Raw genomic sequence first — 15,869 nt, 5'->3', positions numbered from 1 at the left:
TTTTTTAGACTTAAGCTTGTAGCTGTTGATGAGCTCAAACGGAAGAAACGGGACTGTTACCACGAACATTAACCCATTGTTTTATCTGTTCTGTTTTGGATGAAACAATAATGTTGAGTAGATAGGAGGTTTTTCTCTCTCCAGTTCCCCAAGAACCAGCATCCACCCTCCACTCACAGGGACATCACTTGCTAACAAAAGGTCTCCCTTTTCTTCTGCTCAGCTCAGGAATCTCCTTTTCCTGTTTCCACAGTTTTGAGGACAAAAAAAATTGGAGGAGAATAAACTCTTCTCCCTGGCTTTATCTGCCATAAAAAGGTTTGGCAACACAGCTCAACCAGGAAGACTCAAGAAGGTAAAATGTCACGGACAGAGTGGCTGCTTAGGCCAGGAAGAGCCTTCTTGGCCAGGTGGCAGATTTAAAGGGTTTCCCTAGGAGCGATAAGCCATGAAGATGAGCTCAGTGCCTTCCCCACCTCTGCTGAGGGTGCTGCCAGGGTGCCTGTGCCAGCTGAGCAAGGGAGGGGGGGATTTTTCTCAGGGTCCTAATTCACATCACTTTGCCAGCCAAACTTTCAAATGAGCCCCTGCTTGAAGGTGCCGCCCAGAGAAACCAACTGACCTTGGTGGAGCCATGCAAATACAGCTGAGAGCACTGTCTGCCTTGGGATGGGAACCCCATCCTGGCCTTTGTCCTCCCCTTGTCTGTCCCTCTCCCCCAGTGCTGTCACTGAGCAGTGCCAGCCCTGCCCGTGACTGATGAGTGTGCAGAGGCAGCTGAGACACGCGTAGAATGCAACAGTGTCCTGAGGAGAGACAAAAGGGAAAGATGAAGCTTCTCTTACTGAGCAGGAAAGCAAGCCAGGAAACCAAGGAGGCTGTTCCACTGGGAGAGGAGATTGGCAAAAGTTAGGGTTTTTTATTCTGTTCAACAAGCAGCCACAGGCTCTAGATAGTCACTTGGGAGCAACTCATTTGGGAGAAGCACTCTGCTCTTGACTCTGTGTCTGGATGTACAGGTGCCACATGTCACTTGCAACAGCATTTGCAGGAAAGCTGGTTTCTGTCCTGCTGCTATTTGCTATTAACAGTGCAGCTAAATAAATTGCCTCATGCTATTATTGCTGTTTGCTTCTACTTTAGCTGAATACAAAACCAAATCAGCATGTGAAAACCAGGAACTGAAGCTCCACTGTCAGGAATCCAAGTTCCTTATCATCTACTCAGCCACCTACGGCAGATGGGCACATGAGGAGAGCGTCTGCTCAACAAAGGCGGAGCACACACCCCCCTTTGGTACGTTTGGGCACCGTTGAGGAACCTTCTCCAGGCAGGAGCACAGGGAAGAGGGGACACAGGTGGGGAGAAACTTCAGATGCAAGAGCAATGGTGTTTTGAAAGCATCGGTGGTTGAAATGTGAGAGAGATTATTTCTGAAACTCAAACTGCCCAGTAAGAGGGAGGAACATAGAGTAATAAATGCAGCAAAGTAATAAACTTTCATACAGTTAATCAGTCTGTAGTATGATTAGCATCAAAAACTAGTTCTCTTGTCTGTCTTGAATTTAGGTGACATATACTAAATATTCACTGTTTGCCTCTCTGCTTCCTCCAGCTTCTGACAATGACCAGGTGACACAAGTGTCACGATACTGTGTCTTACTGCTCCTTCTTCTCTGATACCTGTTTCTGCCAGATATTCCCTGCCTTAGCTGCAGACTGTAAGGAGAGGGTCCATGAGGCAGGGCCGTTGCTTTAGATGCTGTTGTATGGCTAGACTCCAAGGCTGTGGTGGCACATCAGAAAGTTAAACATACTTGGGACTTCTCTCTGGCACCAAGTCAGGAATGTCCTACATACATAGTACTACACTGAATAATATGTGCAGTGGTGACACTGAGGGCATGATGGTAACTTGTCATGCCATGGAGAAGGCCAGCATGAGATGAGTACTACAAAGGGAAGGGCTTGCATGACTGATGCCAGCCCTGTGCAAAGGCTTAACGTTGCTCCTAAGAAACAAGCTTTAAGTGTCATCTATGAGAAGCATCTCTCAAAACAACAAGAAGAGATCAATAATTAATCTTAAGAGCCCTTTGTCTGCAAGCCAATGTTTCTATTTAGTTACATAGATACTATTAAAAATTTATTGGCTGAAAATTGCAGTCTGTTCTTAGACAAGAACCTATTTAATATTGCTGTGTCTGTGTTTCACATCGGCTCTCTCGGGCCTTCACATAGACTTAGCTGTGCCTATCTGTTCTGCAGAGGAAACATTTTAGCAGGTCTCTGGCAGGCCCCCACACCCCTTACGATGCTGGCATTAACGGGTGACACAAGTCAGGGCACAGATGTCTCAGCTGATCGAGAGGGGCTGCCACCACACTTGTACCTTGCACTTCACTGACCTTTCAAAATTACTCCCTTGCCTCTGATATCAGCACTCACAGTTCACAGATCAGAATTCTGCAAACCTTTCCTACTGGATAAAGTCTCCCACGATAAAGAGAAAGAATTTGCAAATGCAACAAGCTCTGCTGTGGCCCCTGTTTACAAGCACCTATGCAGCAACACCCTGGCTGACACTGGTTTTGTGCTCTATAAAGCAGCCTAAGACACCAGTAATAGGAGAGAGCATAAAACCTGAGACAAATACAAATCAGATCTACAGAAGGTAGATCCTTGTATAGATTTCCTACTACTTAATGGAAGTGCTTGGCCTCTTCCTGCGTGGTACCAGTGACCTTCTGCAGGCAGTAGAATTTCCAAAAGCCCCTGTGTGGCGTGGGAGTTCACATTCAGTTATCACAAAAGACTCGGCACTTAGGAGCCAGATCCAATTGACTCCAGATCTGTCTCAAGCCTGAAACTTATTTGTGTGGTTATTTAAGCACCTACAGATGTAGTGCACGATTAGATTTCTGCAGTGACTGTGTACCTTTCTCTCCGGGAAAACAATGGTAATTTGAATGTAATGACTTAAGACAGCTCTTCCTTCTCGAATCAGAGTCTGTGTACCTATTTATGTTTACAGCAAAAGCTAAATTGGCTCCAAAACACATCCATTGTTGTTTCTGCTCGCATGGGTGCAACTCAGCCTAAAGGCAGCGCTCAAGCCTTTCCAGCTCTTTCACTGCCTCACAGAGAAACTGTGAGGTGATTTTTTTAGCACTACGCAGAAGAGAAGTCATCTGTAGGTCCTAATGACAGGCATAGAAAGTCTCTGGCGAGCTCAAAAGCTTTGCATCTTTCCATACTTGATATGGTCCTGTCAGGTGTACTGGGTATTGAATTGGATGCACCTCGAGATCTTGGCTACCTACTGATATGTGTGATAGCAATGACAAACAGCAGCTTTGGGTTGGGACAGATGTGTTCTCAAGCACTGCTTTTCTGTGAACCACCTGTCAAATCGGCTGACAGATTTTCAGAGCTTTGCTTCAAAGGGAACCCAGGAAAACATGTCAATTCTTTGGCAAAAAGCTCTTCTCCATATAGGAAATACAGTATATAAATCCATCTCAGCTATGGGAGATAGCTGTGTGGCCTTGAGCACTTGTAGGATCCTGACCCTCACCTCCACATCTAGCATGAGTACCTACTCATGCAACTGCTTTTCTGAGCCAGTTTAATAGTAAAAATCAGCTTCTGCAGCTGTCCAAATGCCTGGTACTGTTAAGACTGCACAGAACTTCCAGCAAGTAACCTCTCTGCTTTACTAAGACTATCAAAAACTTCACAAGAAAATTCTGGGTGTGGTTTTGTAGCAGATGGTTCTGCCTAGAGGAATCCACTGTGCCAAGCACCAAAGCAGGAAACTATAGCAGTTTGTTCCTGTGTGACTTGTTGCCTTTTCTGACCCATTATCTCTTTTCATATTTGTACTAACATGTGCATGAGGAAATAGAAAATTTATTGGCCAGAAGTTGTTAAAGAATTGTGCCAGAACAGGTTACCATAGAGAGCACCAGGAAGATTCAGCTCAACAAACACCTCTCAAATAATAAATTACTCTTGTTAATACATGAAAATACTTGAAAGAAGTCTTGGTAGTGGGTTGCCCCTAGGTTCAACTTGCAAGCTAGAACACTGCAATATCCTTCCCAGAAATTCCTCTGGATGCACACTGCCTGGTCAGCTGCGCATTTCCTCAAGCACCAGGGACCAACACAGCCCTGAATTACACCCCTGCCATGGTTCTCATTGCTGGAAGGTGGGGTTCCTTCCAGTGCAGCCCTTTTATCTGGCCCCACTTTTGGAGGGTTGAGAGGGGAGGTGGAGAATTCACCAACTCTCATCACAGCTTGCACTGTGCCATGACATACCCTGGGGTTAGGCTTTGTCATAGTCTCCTCTTCCCAGTGGAATTCAGCTAAGAGGAAAGGGTGAGCAAGTCAAGCAAGAGGGATTTTCAACATCCTGTAGCTTCCTTCCAGTCCAACTAGGTGTCATGATTTTTTTAATGTAACAGGATTCTATGATGCTGTGATTCTTTTTTATTTGTTTTTGTTTGTTTGTTTGTTTGGATATTGTAGCCAATTCAAAGGGCCTTACATCTCTTATTCACTGACTGAAAAGCTTTTGGTTTCTGTCTCTTAGTAAGAGATGTACTCTCTGCCTGGTGTGAGCCAGTCCCTTGGGAATGTCTCTTGAGATCAGAAGTAACAGCAGTGAAGGCACAAGCAGCTGTAGGCAGATCTGGAAATGTTTCCTCACCGCCTTGGCACTTTGGGTGTGGGAGACAGGAGTCAAATCAATTTTGTGGATGCAAAAGTAAGGATAAAATAGTTCCGTTTTCCTTCCACCACAAAACCCCTTAAGTCAGCTCTCTCTGTGTGCAGACACCAGATATGAAAAGGTCCTTGCCTGTGTCAGCCTGAGAAAACTGAGAAGCTTAGTAGGTGCTTTGGGCCTCAAGAGGTGCCAGTAGGAGCCATTGCACCCCTTGGCCCCAGCAAACGTTGTCAAGGGAAAACCCCCTTAAAAGAAGAGGTTTTCAGAGCAGTGGCAGGATGAGGAGCGACTGAAGGGAAAAAAAGACCAGCCACCATTTTTAGAGTCCAAGTAACTTTCTTCTGAGACGAACAGGGAAGATCAGATTTGTCTGGTGGAAGTTGCTTGGAGCACTCTGAGACACACATCACTTCATCCAGTAATGTTTTCTTTACCAGCAGATCAGGAGTTTCTTGGGTCTATTTTTTCATGGCTCAAATTTGTGAAAGGTTTGGAAAAGTACACCTGGCCCCCAAGTCTAAAAGGAGCCAAGGAACTCCTGCATGTGCACATGCAGGAGCAAGGAGTCCGGCTCCTGCTGCCAGGAAGCGGAGAGCCCCACTTGTCTCTTGCCCTTGGTGTTTGGTGCGATGGATCCCCCACACTGCACATGCATGTGCAAGGAGGAAAGAGAGACCAAGTTTGGTGGGGTTTTTTTTGGTACAAAAGCGCTGCTGATCACATTGTGTGTTTCTGCTGGAATCAGCAGCTCAAGTGGCCCTTTTCTGATGCATAGGCGGGACCTTGCGTGCCATGCTCTTGCATAAATTACCATATTATTTCAGCAACTTTCTTTAGGATCCTGCAGCCTTAGCTTGCTCCGAACTCCATAGCTTCCCCCTGTCAGTTCTTGTCCCCACAGCTGATATTTGGGCTCCACAAAGCACAAGGCATCCTGATTTGAAGGTGTGAAATCTTTGCTTTCAGCTTAAAACCAAAGCATTTCTTAGCTTTGATTTTAAAAGCGAGCTCCTTATTCTTCTGTGGGTGGACACAGCCCAGGACACATAAAGCGGCATAAGGAGCAGTTGGGGATGAAAGCAGTTGGAAACGTTTGGAGAGGGTGGGACAGGATGCTGTCCCTGGGGCCTGGCACAAGATGCTCCATCACCTGCAGGTCTTGTGTGGCAGGGTGGAAAGAAAGGGAGGGAAAGCTCCTCCTGTCTGAATTGAGAGAAGCTTTAAGAAACCAGAAGACAAATTACTTCTCATTAAAGCCTGCATGATTTATGGCATGTCATTTGCATGCCAAAACTTTCCCAAACAAAGCTAATTAGGGAGCTGAAAGAGCCTTTCCTGCAGAAACAAGGCTTTGTACTCCAACTGTTAAATAGCTGCAGTCAGATTGGATAGTTTATTACTGCATTAAGAACCTCGTCTTGACACCCGTGTCCCTGTGCCATCCATAGCAGTGTCTGGTACAAAAGATCCACCGACACTCTTGGTGTGTAACAACCAACTTCGGGAGAAAGGCATGGAGAATGGAGTGTTTTCCCAGCCACACACTGCTGCCTTGTCCACCACCGCTGGATGCCACCAGCCTTTTAGCACTCTGGGAATGTGCCTTTCCAGAAGCAGGTTATTGAAAATGTACGGTACCAGTCTAACAAGCCCCAGGGATATCTGTGTAGATCGAACAGCGCTTAGCCAGAAAGAAGCCACATTGCATATTTATGTTCATCTCCCAATTAATGGTTTCTCTGGGGCCATTCCATGGAATTCCTTTACTCCAAACACAGCACTGACCTCTCCTCATTCAGTCACTGGAATAAGGTGTTTCACCAGGAGGAGGGGAAGTTATTCAAGTTATTCCCATCATAGCTGCTGGGAGAACTACTGGGAAGGTAGCGAGGATGCATATAAACCAGACAGGATTTTGGATTGAATCACTAAAACCCAAAATCTTTTTAGAACGCAGAGAGTTTTAAATAGGTTTTTTTAATGTTGTAAGTCTTTCCAGGTAACGTCTGTCCTGTCCTGCAGAAGAAACCAGCCACAGTTTGCATTCACTCACCTATGACACCAGGCAAGCCCTGGGAGGTTCTCCAAAAACTGGCCTGCCAAGAACCTGCAGGCATATAATGACTGGTACAGGAGCCAAATCCAACATGGATAGAGATGATAAGAAGCTATTAAGTCCCACAGAAACATGAGCAAATGCCTACCAAAGCTGAAATGAAACACACACTTGCCATATCACTGAATATGTAGAAAACCATCAGCACAGCATCCTCCTGTTTTTATAAGGCACGAGCCTTATAAAAGAAAATTCTGTAGAAAACATAATTCAGTTTGCTGCTGTGCTCCCAATCCATTCATTCATGAGTCACCCGGTAATTCCTCCTGATATTCTCCAGTTGGTTTTGTACTTGCCAAAGTAAGCTATTGGCTGCCTAAAACGTCCATCTAAATATATCTTTACTTATCTGAAATTTCCAGGGAGGGAAACTAAAACTGCTGAGTAACTTAATCAGAACTACCCACTGCTTTAGGTCAGCTCTTCCCTGCCTTCCAGCAGTCTCTTGGGACACACAGGTACGGGGATTTTAGGTCTCTGAAAGGTCAGAGGAAGAGCTGTCTCCTAAAATCCATGTCCAAAGTAACTCACGAGCCCTTTGCCAGACGGATGAGCCCAATATCTCCTGATGACTCTGCCCAGGTATATGACTTACTCAGTGCTTATTCAGGGAGTTAACTCTAAAAACCACAAATCTGCCCCATTTTCACACCTTAAATGTCAAGAACTCAGTCTCAAACCTTCTCTTCTTTCCAAACAGATTTGGGGAACCTTTGGAGTGTCTTTGCAAACAGTGTTTGTCCTTCCTCTAAAGAGGCACAAATGAGCTTCAGCAGTTGGCAGCTGACTGGGTGCCATCCTTTATTGCAGGAAGAGGGACTGTTTTAATGTCCCGAGAAATATGTTTCAGACCTCTACAGCGCCCTCGCCTCAGAAGCCTGGAGTGAGACATATCTGTCCTACATAGGAAGCCACAGTGTGTGCAGTGATGCAGAAAGATTCAGAGAAGTATTACTTGATCCAGACTTGTCCATTCTGCATCCTTTCTATTCAGAAACCAAAACTACAGGGTGTTTCTTGCTTTGTGGCTTGGAGTTTAGCACATGTGGATACAGAGAACTTAATCACATTTAGAGACGTTCTTTTTTTTTAAAGCAGAATGTGACTCACACACTTTCCCAGTCAAATAATTTCACCTCCAGTGCAAAACCCATTTTTGGAAGCCACATGTTTCCCTGGTTAAATACTGAGCCCATTTTGACCTCTTCACTGTAAATCAAAAGCTGCTTTTTAATACCCTGAACTTCCCCGCAGCCTAAGCTGTTGCAGCACATAAAAATTGATCTCACCTGACTTGAACTGAACTCGGGTGTCCGGTTGACTCATCTCAGTAACCCAGGGCTGAGAGACAGACTTGGAAACAGCATTTCTTCTCTCTTGATTTGAGATGGAATAGATAGAGAGCGATTTGGATGTGCTTATTGTTTCCAAGACATCCTGAATGGTACATCGAGACCTTATATTGGGCATCTGTTTGGAGCTCAACAGGACTCTTCCTGCAGCCTTAGTATGCACCTGGAAGGCAACACGGGAGAGTTAACTTGCTGCAAGTTCACATTTTTATTGCAGCTGACTTCCTTGCATTGACAAATCCTAATATTTAATACTGAAATCCTGCTTAGGCAAAGTTATGCCTGAGATGAGATGCAGACTTGTATCTCTAGTCTTGCATCCAGCAGCTCTCATTTCGGCTAACACCAGAGTTGTATATTTATTATATGTGTTTTTTCTTTCAGACTGTTTCTCTTACACAGCGCTGGAAGTGTTATCAAAAAGGTGTTATGGGAAGCAGAGATGCAAAATCATTGTCACTAGCCGGGATTTTGGAAGTCCATGCCTACCTGGAGTGACAAAATACCTTAATGTCAGCTATGCATGTGGTAAGAGCAAATGCACAATCATTTTCAAGCCCTCATTTCTGCTGGCAAAGACACGCATGTCTACATACGGGCACTGAGCCTTCCTAAATACCCACTTCCCTTTAACATAGGAAGTTTGTAACACAGACACACACAATACACGAACAATCCCCTGGGCACAGCGGCACCTAACAAAGACTCTGGACTTCAGGAGTTTTTTGCTACAAAAAATGCAACCGACAATGAAATATCAAGTACGTAGTTCAATATTTTTGAGAAATACTATCCAGATAAGAGTCAGTTCCACAGAATTCACCTGCAACAGAGCTAGGAAAAATAACCTGGCATTGCCTGGCATCAGGGCAGGTAAAACAGTCCAGCATAATTGAAGCACTGTGTACAAGCCCAGTCCTGAAACCTGATTCATGTGAGCACATCTACAGCTTCTCCCTCACAGAGGGGTTTCCTTTCTCATGGAAAGGGAAGTGAAGGTTTATGAAAAGTAAAGATTTGAGGTTATACATCCCTTGCAGGATTGAAACATACTTCAGCTCATTCCTCAGACAAGAGGGAACAGCTTTCCATATTGTTTCCTATAGACTAACATATTTTCATAAGAGGCAAGCAGAATTCCCTAAAATACTTTGTTAGGAGCAGCTCTACAGCTACATACTGCAAAGTCCCTTGGCTGCATCCCTAGTAAGTAGTGGTCAAAGGGCACAGGTTACCCGAGACATGCTTTTGAGAACAGCAGTGTAGGATTGATGGCCAGATCACCTCTACCTGAAGATCAGAGGAAAATGAGCCCTGAGAGATTTTCAGTCTCCCCCAGCATTGGTTGTCAGCTGTGAAAGGCAGTACAGTAATTCAGCTTCCTATTACTGGAGAGATACAGGAATCTGCCATTGCACCAATACATTAGATTATTGTGCAGCTGCCTTTATGAATGAGTTAATATAATTCTCTCCGATTAGCATAAGCATAACTACAACAAGTCATTCCTCTTTGCACATCTGTGTATCAGAAAAGCAGTGCGAGTTTATTTGCACTGGAGTTATGCATGCTGTTATTTAGGGATGAGGTTTTGCAAAAACACGTGGGTAACAAATAGTGTTCTTTTGTGCTGCTGGCACATTTGGAAGATTTTTTCTTCTGCCAAATCTTACTGGGCTGTGCAATGTGAAGCACTAGCCAATGATTTGCAGATCTGATTATTTTACAGATCATCTAATCAACACGGGAAGAATTTGGAATATTCCAGAATCACAAAGTTTTACATTCTCCTCACTAGAAGATGCCTGCTAGTCTGATGCTTCCCAAGATAATGCAAATAGACCTCCCCCTGTAATGACAGGAACGCAGCAGACCAGAGCACTTTTGTTCTCAGGGCTGTGTCACACTTCAAAGTATTTCTATCGTGGTCAGGAACGTGAAAAAAACCCCATGCTGCCCCACCCAGCGGTCAGCAGCCGTTTAGGGGTAGTGAGTCTGGCTACATTTTTACATTTGCAGTTCATTCCTGACAGTATAAAAACATGGCAGGAGCCGAGAGGCGCTAGTTTCTTGAAGTCTCAGTGGCCCCAGTGATCTGCTCAGAATCATCTCCTGTCTGTGCAAGGTGGGACCTCCTGGCTCTTGCTGAGCCCGCACTTCAGGATCCTGGAATCCTCTCTCAGGAAACACGGCTCCTGTGGTCCCGCGAGGATCCGCACTCCCTGGATGCCAGAGTCCCTTTGTGTGCTGCCTTTGGCAGCCTGCAGGAGGTGACTGACTCCTACTTGCCAAAGCAGTGCTGGCACAAGGTGTAGTATAGATGTTATTATCTTAATAAGAATTCCTCATGCTGGTAGCAGCTGTTCTGTTCAGCAACCTGATGTAGCCTATCCTAGTTAAGGTCCTTGTGTCTGAAAGGCACCGTAATGAAAATGAGCACTGCAAGGAGCCAGGGGCTCTTTCTGTCCATGCAATTTTGAATTAAACATTCCCCTACAATAAATATTTGAATGGTATAGGGGGAAAAAGAACAAGCAAAGCCCTGGGGAGCTCCCCCTGCAGGGGGAGCAGGAGGGACACCAGCACAGGGGAAGGAGTCCCAGGCCATGCAACAGGAGCTCTGGGTCCTGCATCGGTGCTGGAGACTGAGCATCCTCCCAGGACATGGTTCAAAACACAGGCATGTTGTTCAGAATAGCCAGGCCTGCAAATGCAGACCGCAGGCTGGAAACAATCCTGCTCCCTGTCTGCCCCACACACCAAGGAAAGGATTCTGCCGGGGGGAAACAGCTATAAACTACCATGAGGTACAAGACAAAATAGAAATGAGCTTATTTACCCCTGTATCTGTTGGCCTTCCACTGCAAACAGGAGCCAAGAGTCCCAAAAGTATTCCTTCATGAGGAAAGGAAACAGCTCTGACTTTGAGCCCACACAGAAAGAAAAGTTATGCTCACAAAAAAGTGCTATTTTTAGTTGTTTTCCAAAGGAAAACTATGCTAAGCTGCAAACCTCAGCGTCTGTTTAAGCTGCAAACCTCTGTTCCCTTTAATTCTCTCAACACTGTTTCTTGGCAAATATTTCTATGTGGGATAGAGGTGAGTGTCATACTTGAAATTTCTTCTTTTTTTTCCTCTCACAATCAGTCTGAAAATCAATCAATCTGGCTTCACATAGTGCAGGAACAGGTGCCAAGATCTGGCTGTCAGAAGGGCCCATTCATCCAACACAGAATATGTGAACCGTCAATGTCTGTACAATGCACCTGCTTGTAGTTCTTTTATTTGAAGAAGACTGTAAACACTTATCAAGGGAATAAATTAATGAAATGAGAGAGATGCAGCTCATTTATTCCCATCCTCCCCCCTTTCCTCCTCAGCAACTCAGAGGCTTCGCAAATGACATCATGCAAGACTTTAACGTTTATCTTAGAATTACAGTGAATTATCCTCATCCAAACCCAGTATCTAGATGCAACCTAGCATCTGGCTGTAGCCCAATTTATGCTGAAGTTAGAGGCCAATTTTGTCTCCATCCACTGGTTGGCACACCCTTGAGGGGCTGAAAACAAGGGGCAGGTTGCCAGGCTGTATGGAGTTGCACGGATGTTCCTGGAGCAGGCTGGTGTGTGTAAATCCAGTCACAGGCCCAGAGCTGCCCTGACTTTGCAAGAACCATACAATCATTAAGGTCGGAAAAGGTCTCCAAGATCGAGTCCAACCTTCAATACCACTGTCAGAAACCCAGTTAATAAACCCAGGGTTAGCAGAGGGATTTGTAATTAACTGGGGAGAAGGTTCTTAAAACTAACAGAACAAAATTTGTCTTTTGTCTCTGCAGTTCCGAAATTTATCCTCACGGCTGTCAACCCCCTGGTCCCCGATAACAAGTCTTCCATCAAACAGAATGATGGTATGTACCACCACAGAATCAGGGTTTGGGATGAAGTAGTGGAAACCCTGCTGAAAGAGCTGCTTTTCCTGTTGGAGAGCAGGGGGACAGGCTGGGAGTGGGATGTGAGCACAGTCCTGCAGTCCCAGCAACGCTGCAGGAAGGGTGACCTGCCCAGAGCCAGCACGTTGGGAAGAGCAAAAGTGAAATTGTAGTTGTTTCAGGGTGAAGAATCTTTTACAAGTTCTGCCAACACCTGCTCTTTTCAAAGGCCACAAAGTTAAGGATGAGGCTGATGTGTGAACACTATCCCCAGTAACAGGAGCACATGGCATGTTTGGGCTGGGAAGGCCATTGGAGAACCGTGAAGTTTCATGAAGTAAAATTATTTCAGAAAACCCAATGGGAATAGGCACAAGGGGTTTCACTTGGCAATAGGCTCCTTTAAATGAACTTGCCATTTTCTAGATGTTTGATATTTTCAATAATTTGTTAATTATACTGTATTCAACTTAGCAACCATTTTTTGGTCTAGTGTTCTGCAGCTCCTTCAGCACAGCACTGGCCTGCCTGTGTTTTGGGTGGACTCGTTAGCTGGAAAGTTACTGGGTGAATATGAGTTTAGTAGCTTCATTGAATTTACCTTCCCTCCTCGTGTCACAGGTGTCGACCTTGATCCAAGGGAATCAAGACTTCCAAAGAAAGATGGAACTATTGTTAGCTCTAACTACTTGGCTACATTTGCATACATTAGAGGTAGGAAAATGAGGCTGATACTGTTTGGCTCACTAGATCATGGCATTATGGGGAAAAGGGAGGACCAAATCCAAAGGTTACAACTAGTAATCCCACGTTTATGGTAATGATATTATTACAATATAATCAGAGTCTGGTTGATGGGACAATCCCAGCATAATTGATATTTAGGGAATATTTCCTGCCTTGAAGGATTCAAACTCTCTAAGCAACTGCAGCCAAGATATATTTAAATTAATATTTTCAATTGGGACTGTTGGATGTTCAGTAGTTTTGTACACCTGGCCCTGACCTGTGAGAGCATTGGAAACACCTGTCTTTGGAAATGTTGGGCTGCGTACATACACGGATCGTCAAGGAGTAGTAGAAAGAAAGAGAGAGGAAGAGGGAGAGGGAGAGGAAGAGGGAGAGGGAGAGGGAGAGGGAGAGGGAGAGAAAAGCCATCCCAAACTCAGCCGTCTCTGCCGTGAGACAAAGCAGGTTTTGTGACTTAGCAACACTAAGTGCAAAGTAAGAAAAGTGCTACCTACTCAGCCTGGCCTGGAGATGCTGCTAAGGCCCTGCTGAGCCCACAGTCACTCTTCTCATGCCCCCTGTTTGTGAGGGTAAGGCCTGTTTTGGCAGGATGGCTGGAAAAACCAAAAAAGGTGTGCAGAGTTCTGGTAGCTGGTTGACAACAGCAGTGAGCTGCTCGTAAAGGGTTGGGGTCATGTTGTTATTTTACGATGTTACAAGCAGGCTGCATTTTTGCCCAGCAATTTGGAGAGGCAGAGCTGGCAGGGTTGGGCTGTGAGTGTTGGGAGGTTTGGATGCCTTATGGCTATGGAACACTGCGGGAATTGCAGCTGGGGGTTTGTAGCCAGCCTTGGCAGTTTGTAAAGCAATTAAGCCCTGGCTTTCTTGCCTGCAGATCACCCCGAAAGAGCCGCTCTCCTGTTTGTGTCCAGCGTTTGTGTAGGATTATTCTTCACGCTGTGTGCCTTGGTGATCCGCATGTCGTGTGCTAGTGACATCCGGAAATTGCACAGAAAGAGGGATCAGCTGGTGCCAGAGAGTGCCAGAGCCTACGAAAGCAGTGAACAGGAGGAGGAGGAAGAGGAGGGGGAGGATTCCTCCCTTTCCAACACCCAGGGTGAGACAGACGGACTTTACAGACCTTCTTACACAGGTTATAACTCAGCAGAGGCAGCAGAACTGGCCGAAAGGATTGAACGCAGGGAGCAGATCATACAGGAAATTTGGATGAACAGTGGTTTGGATATGACACCTCCTAGAAATATGAATACATTTTATATTAATGAACAATAAATGGCTTATTTTGGATGACACCCTATCCCTTTAAAAAAAAAAAAAAACAACAATGTACCTTCTGTGAAGGAACATTTGTATCAGTGAATATAATATTTGTAAAACAAAAAGAAATATATGCAATAAAAAGAGGGTTTCATATCCTTGACTGTCTATAAATCCTTCTGTGAAAAACACTCTACATTTTTAATTTATGCTACAGATTACTTTTCACTGTAATTTGGGATCAACTGCCAAATCCATGTTTAGGAATATCAAAAAAGGTGGAAAATATTTAAGCAGATGTATTCAACCATCAGAACAGACCCGCCTGAGATGTGCTCCGGCTGCTATCTGTGCTGGCAAATCTGTGAAGGACAAGCTCCAAAATGGCTGCTGCTTTCATAAAAAACTCCTGACTTTGCCACATGCTAAGAACACTTAAGGGAAACATTGGGTTCATTTTTCTGATCCTAAAGCAGGGCTAGAGCCAGCACTTGAACACAGGTCATGTTCTCAGGATTTTTTATCAGTTCGCAATCTTCACTTGAAAATTGTTAGACTAGACAGATTTGGTTTCAGCTGGACAGAAAATGAAATCAGTAATGTATCTAAGCTGAAACCACAACAGCCTTCCTGTCTTAAAAACGTCTCCAATATTTTAGCTGCAGCCCACAGGGAATTTACTGAACAAAAGGAGGAAAAATGTCACTTCCTATTGGTAATACTTCATGGGTTCATTGTGCTTCCCCACTGAGATGCTGTGTGTCCAGGTAGAGTGTAGTATGAAACACTTGGAAAGAAAACAGTGACATGACTTGTCATTTCCTACTGATACAAAGTCGAATTAAGCCTGGAAAAACTTTAAAGGGAGGAAGGGATCTTGCTCAGATGACTAAGGCACAATCCTGTCTGTGCTCAACTGGAAAAATCTCACCACCAATTAGCATCCTATCAGCGGAAGGAAGAGAGGCTAAGGAGATGGACAGAGGGTTGAGGTCATCCAGAGCACTGGGAAACTGCAGGAGAGGCCAGGCACAGTCCAGGAGCCTGGCTGCATTCCCTCTGGGACACTGCTTTCCCCTTTCCAGTAGGAAGTTGTCATAACCTGTGCTATGCATGATATTGATTAATAGGTTTTGGTTTGGAGAAGCCCATGCCTTGGTCCTGAGGGTGGAAGAAGGCAAGTTTGCCTTTGGGGAGGGCTCTGGGCCAGAGCTGGCTCCTTCCTCCTGACTCATGGGGCAGGTGCCACCCATTTCCTGGTCAGATACGAAGGGACTGATGGACATCCCAACAATTCCCTCTGCTGACAGACCATACTAGTGAAAAAAACCTGATCCTCTTCTTTTACTGGAGCAGGCTGGGCTCTGACCTGGAGCAGGCTGAGGGCAGGGGCTCCAGGGCCCCCTGCTCTGCTGGGCTACCCAGAACTCTGAGTCCTGGTGAAACTCCCTCCTGGAGAGCCTGAGGCCCACAGGCCAGTTGACACCCAGCTGGCTCATTTCTGGAAGTTATCTGTCTGACAGTTAATGTTTATAGCCACTAAAATTTGTGCATTTTCTTCCCTCATTTTATTGGAAAGCCTCGGATGTCAGAAGCTGCCATCCTAACAAAAGCTGGGAGTTATCTTTCCTCCCGACTTCACTTTGCCCAAGGCTAGGTAAAGTCAGTGTGCCCTAGGGGTGATCCACTGAAGAGCACCTGGTCCAGCCAAGGACGAGACTCCACAA

The 15,869-nt window shown here is 45.2% G+C and overlaps 2 protein-coding genes across 3 annotated transcripts in view; one reads left to right on the top strand and one right to left on the bottom strand.

The window, feature by feature from the left end:
• EVA1C (eva-1 homolog C) overlaps positions 1 to 14,303 on the top strand; it is a 32,714-nt gene extending 18,411 nt beyond the window's left edge. Inside the window, exons 4-8 of one of the 2 annotated variants that reach the window (XM_039554529.1) lie at positions 1,144 to 1,296; positions 8,587 to 8,730; positions 12,043 to 12,114; positions 12,757 to 12,849; positions 13,760 to 14,303. In XM_039554529.1, coding sequence (XP_039410463.1) covers positions 1,144 to 1,296; positions 8,587 to 8,730; positions 12,043 to 12,114; positions 12,757 to 12,849; positions 13,760 to 14,157 — 860 coding nt within the window. In that variant the 3' untranslated portion in view covers positions 14,158 to 14,303. The remainder of the gene's footprint in view (positions 1 to 1,143; positions 1,297 to 8,586; positions 8,731 to 12,042; positions 12,115 to 12,756; positions 12,850 to 13,759) is intronic. The other variant, XM_039554539.1, reaches the window with a different exon arrangement.
• CFAP298 (cilia and flagella associated protein 298) overlaps positions 1 to 15,869 on the bottom strand; it is a 39,857-nt gene that overhangs the window by 14,285 nt on the left and 9,703 nt on the right. The window contains exons 8-9 of the transcript XR_005602269.1: positions 14,006 to 14,119; positions 8,140 to 8,365 (exon numbers count right to left, since the gene is read on the bottom strand). The gene's annotated coding sequence lies outside the window, so the exon portion shown is untranslated. The remainder of the gene's footprint in view (positions 1 to 8,139; positions 8,366 to 14,005; positions 14,120 to 15,869) is intronic.

Source organism: Corvus cornix, chromosome 1 (genome assembly GCF_000738735.6).
Source record: "Corvus cornix cornix isolate S_Up_H32 chromosome 1, ASM73873v5, whole genome shotgun sequence".
Taxonomy (NCBI): domain Eukaryota; kingdom Metazoa; phylum Chordata; class Aves; order Passeriformes; family Corvidae; genus Corvus; species Corvus cornix.
This window is presented reverse-complemented; position numbering and strand designations above follow the sequence as displayed.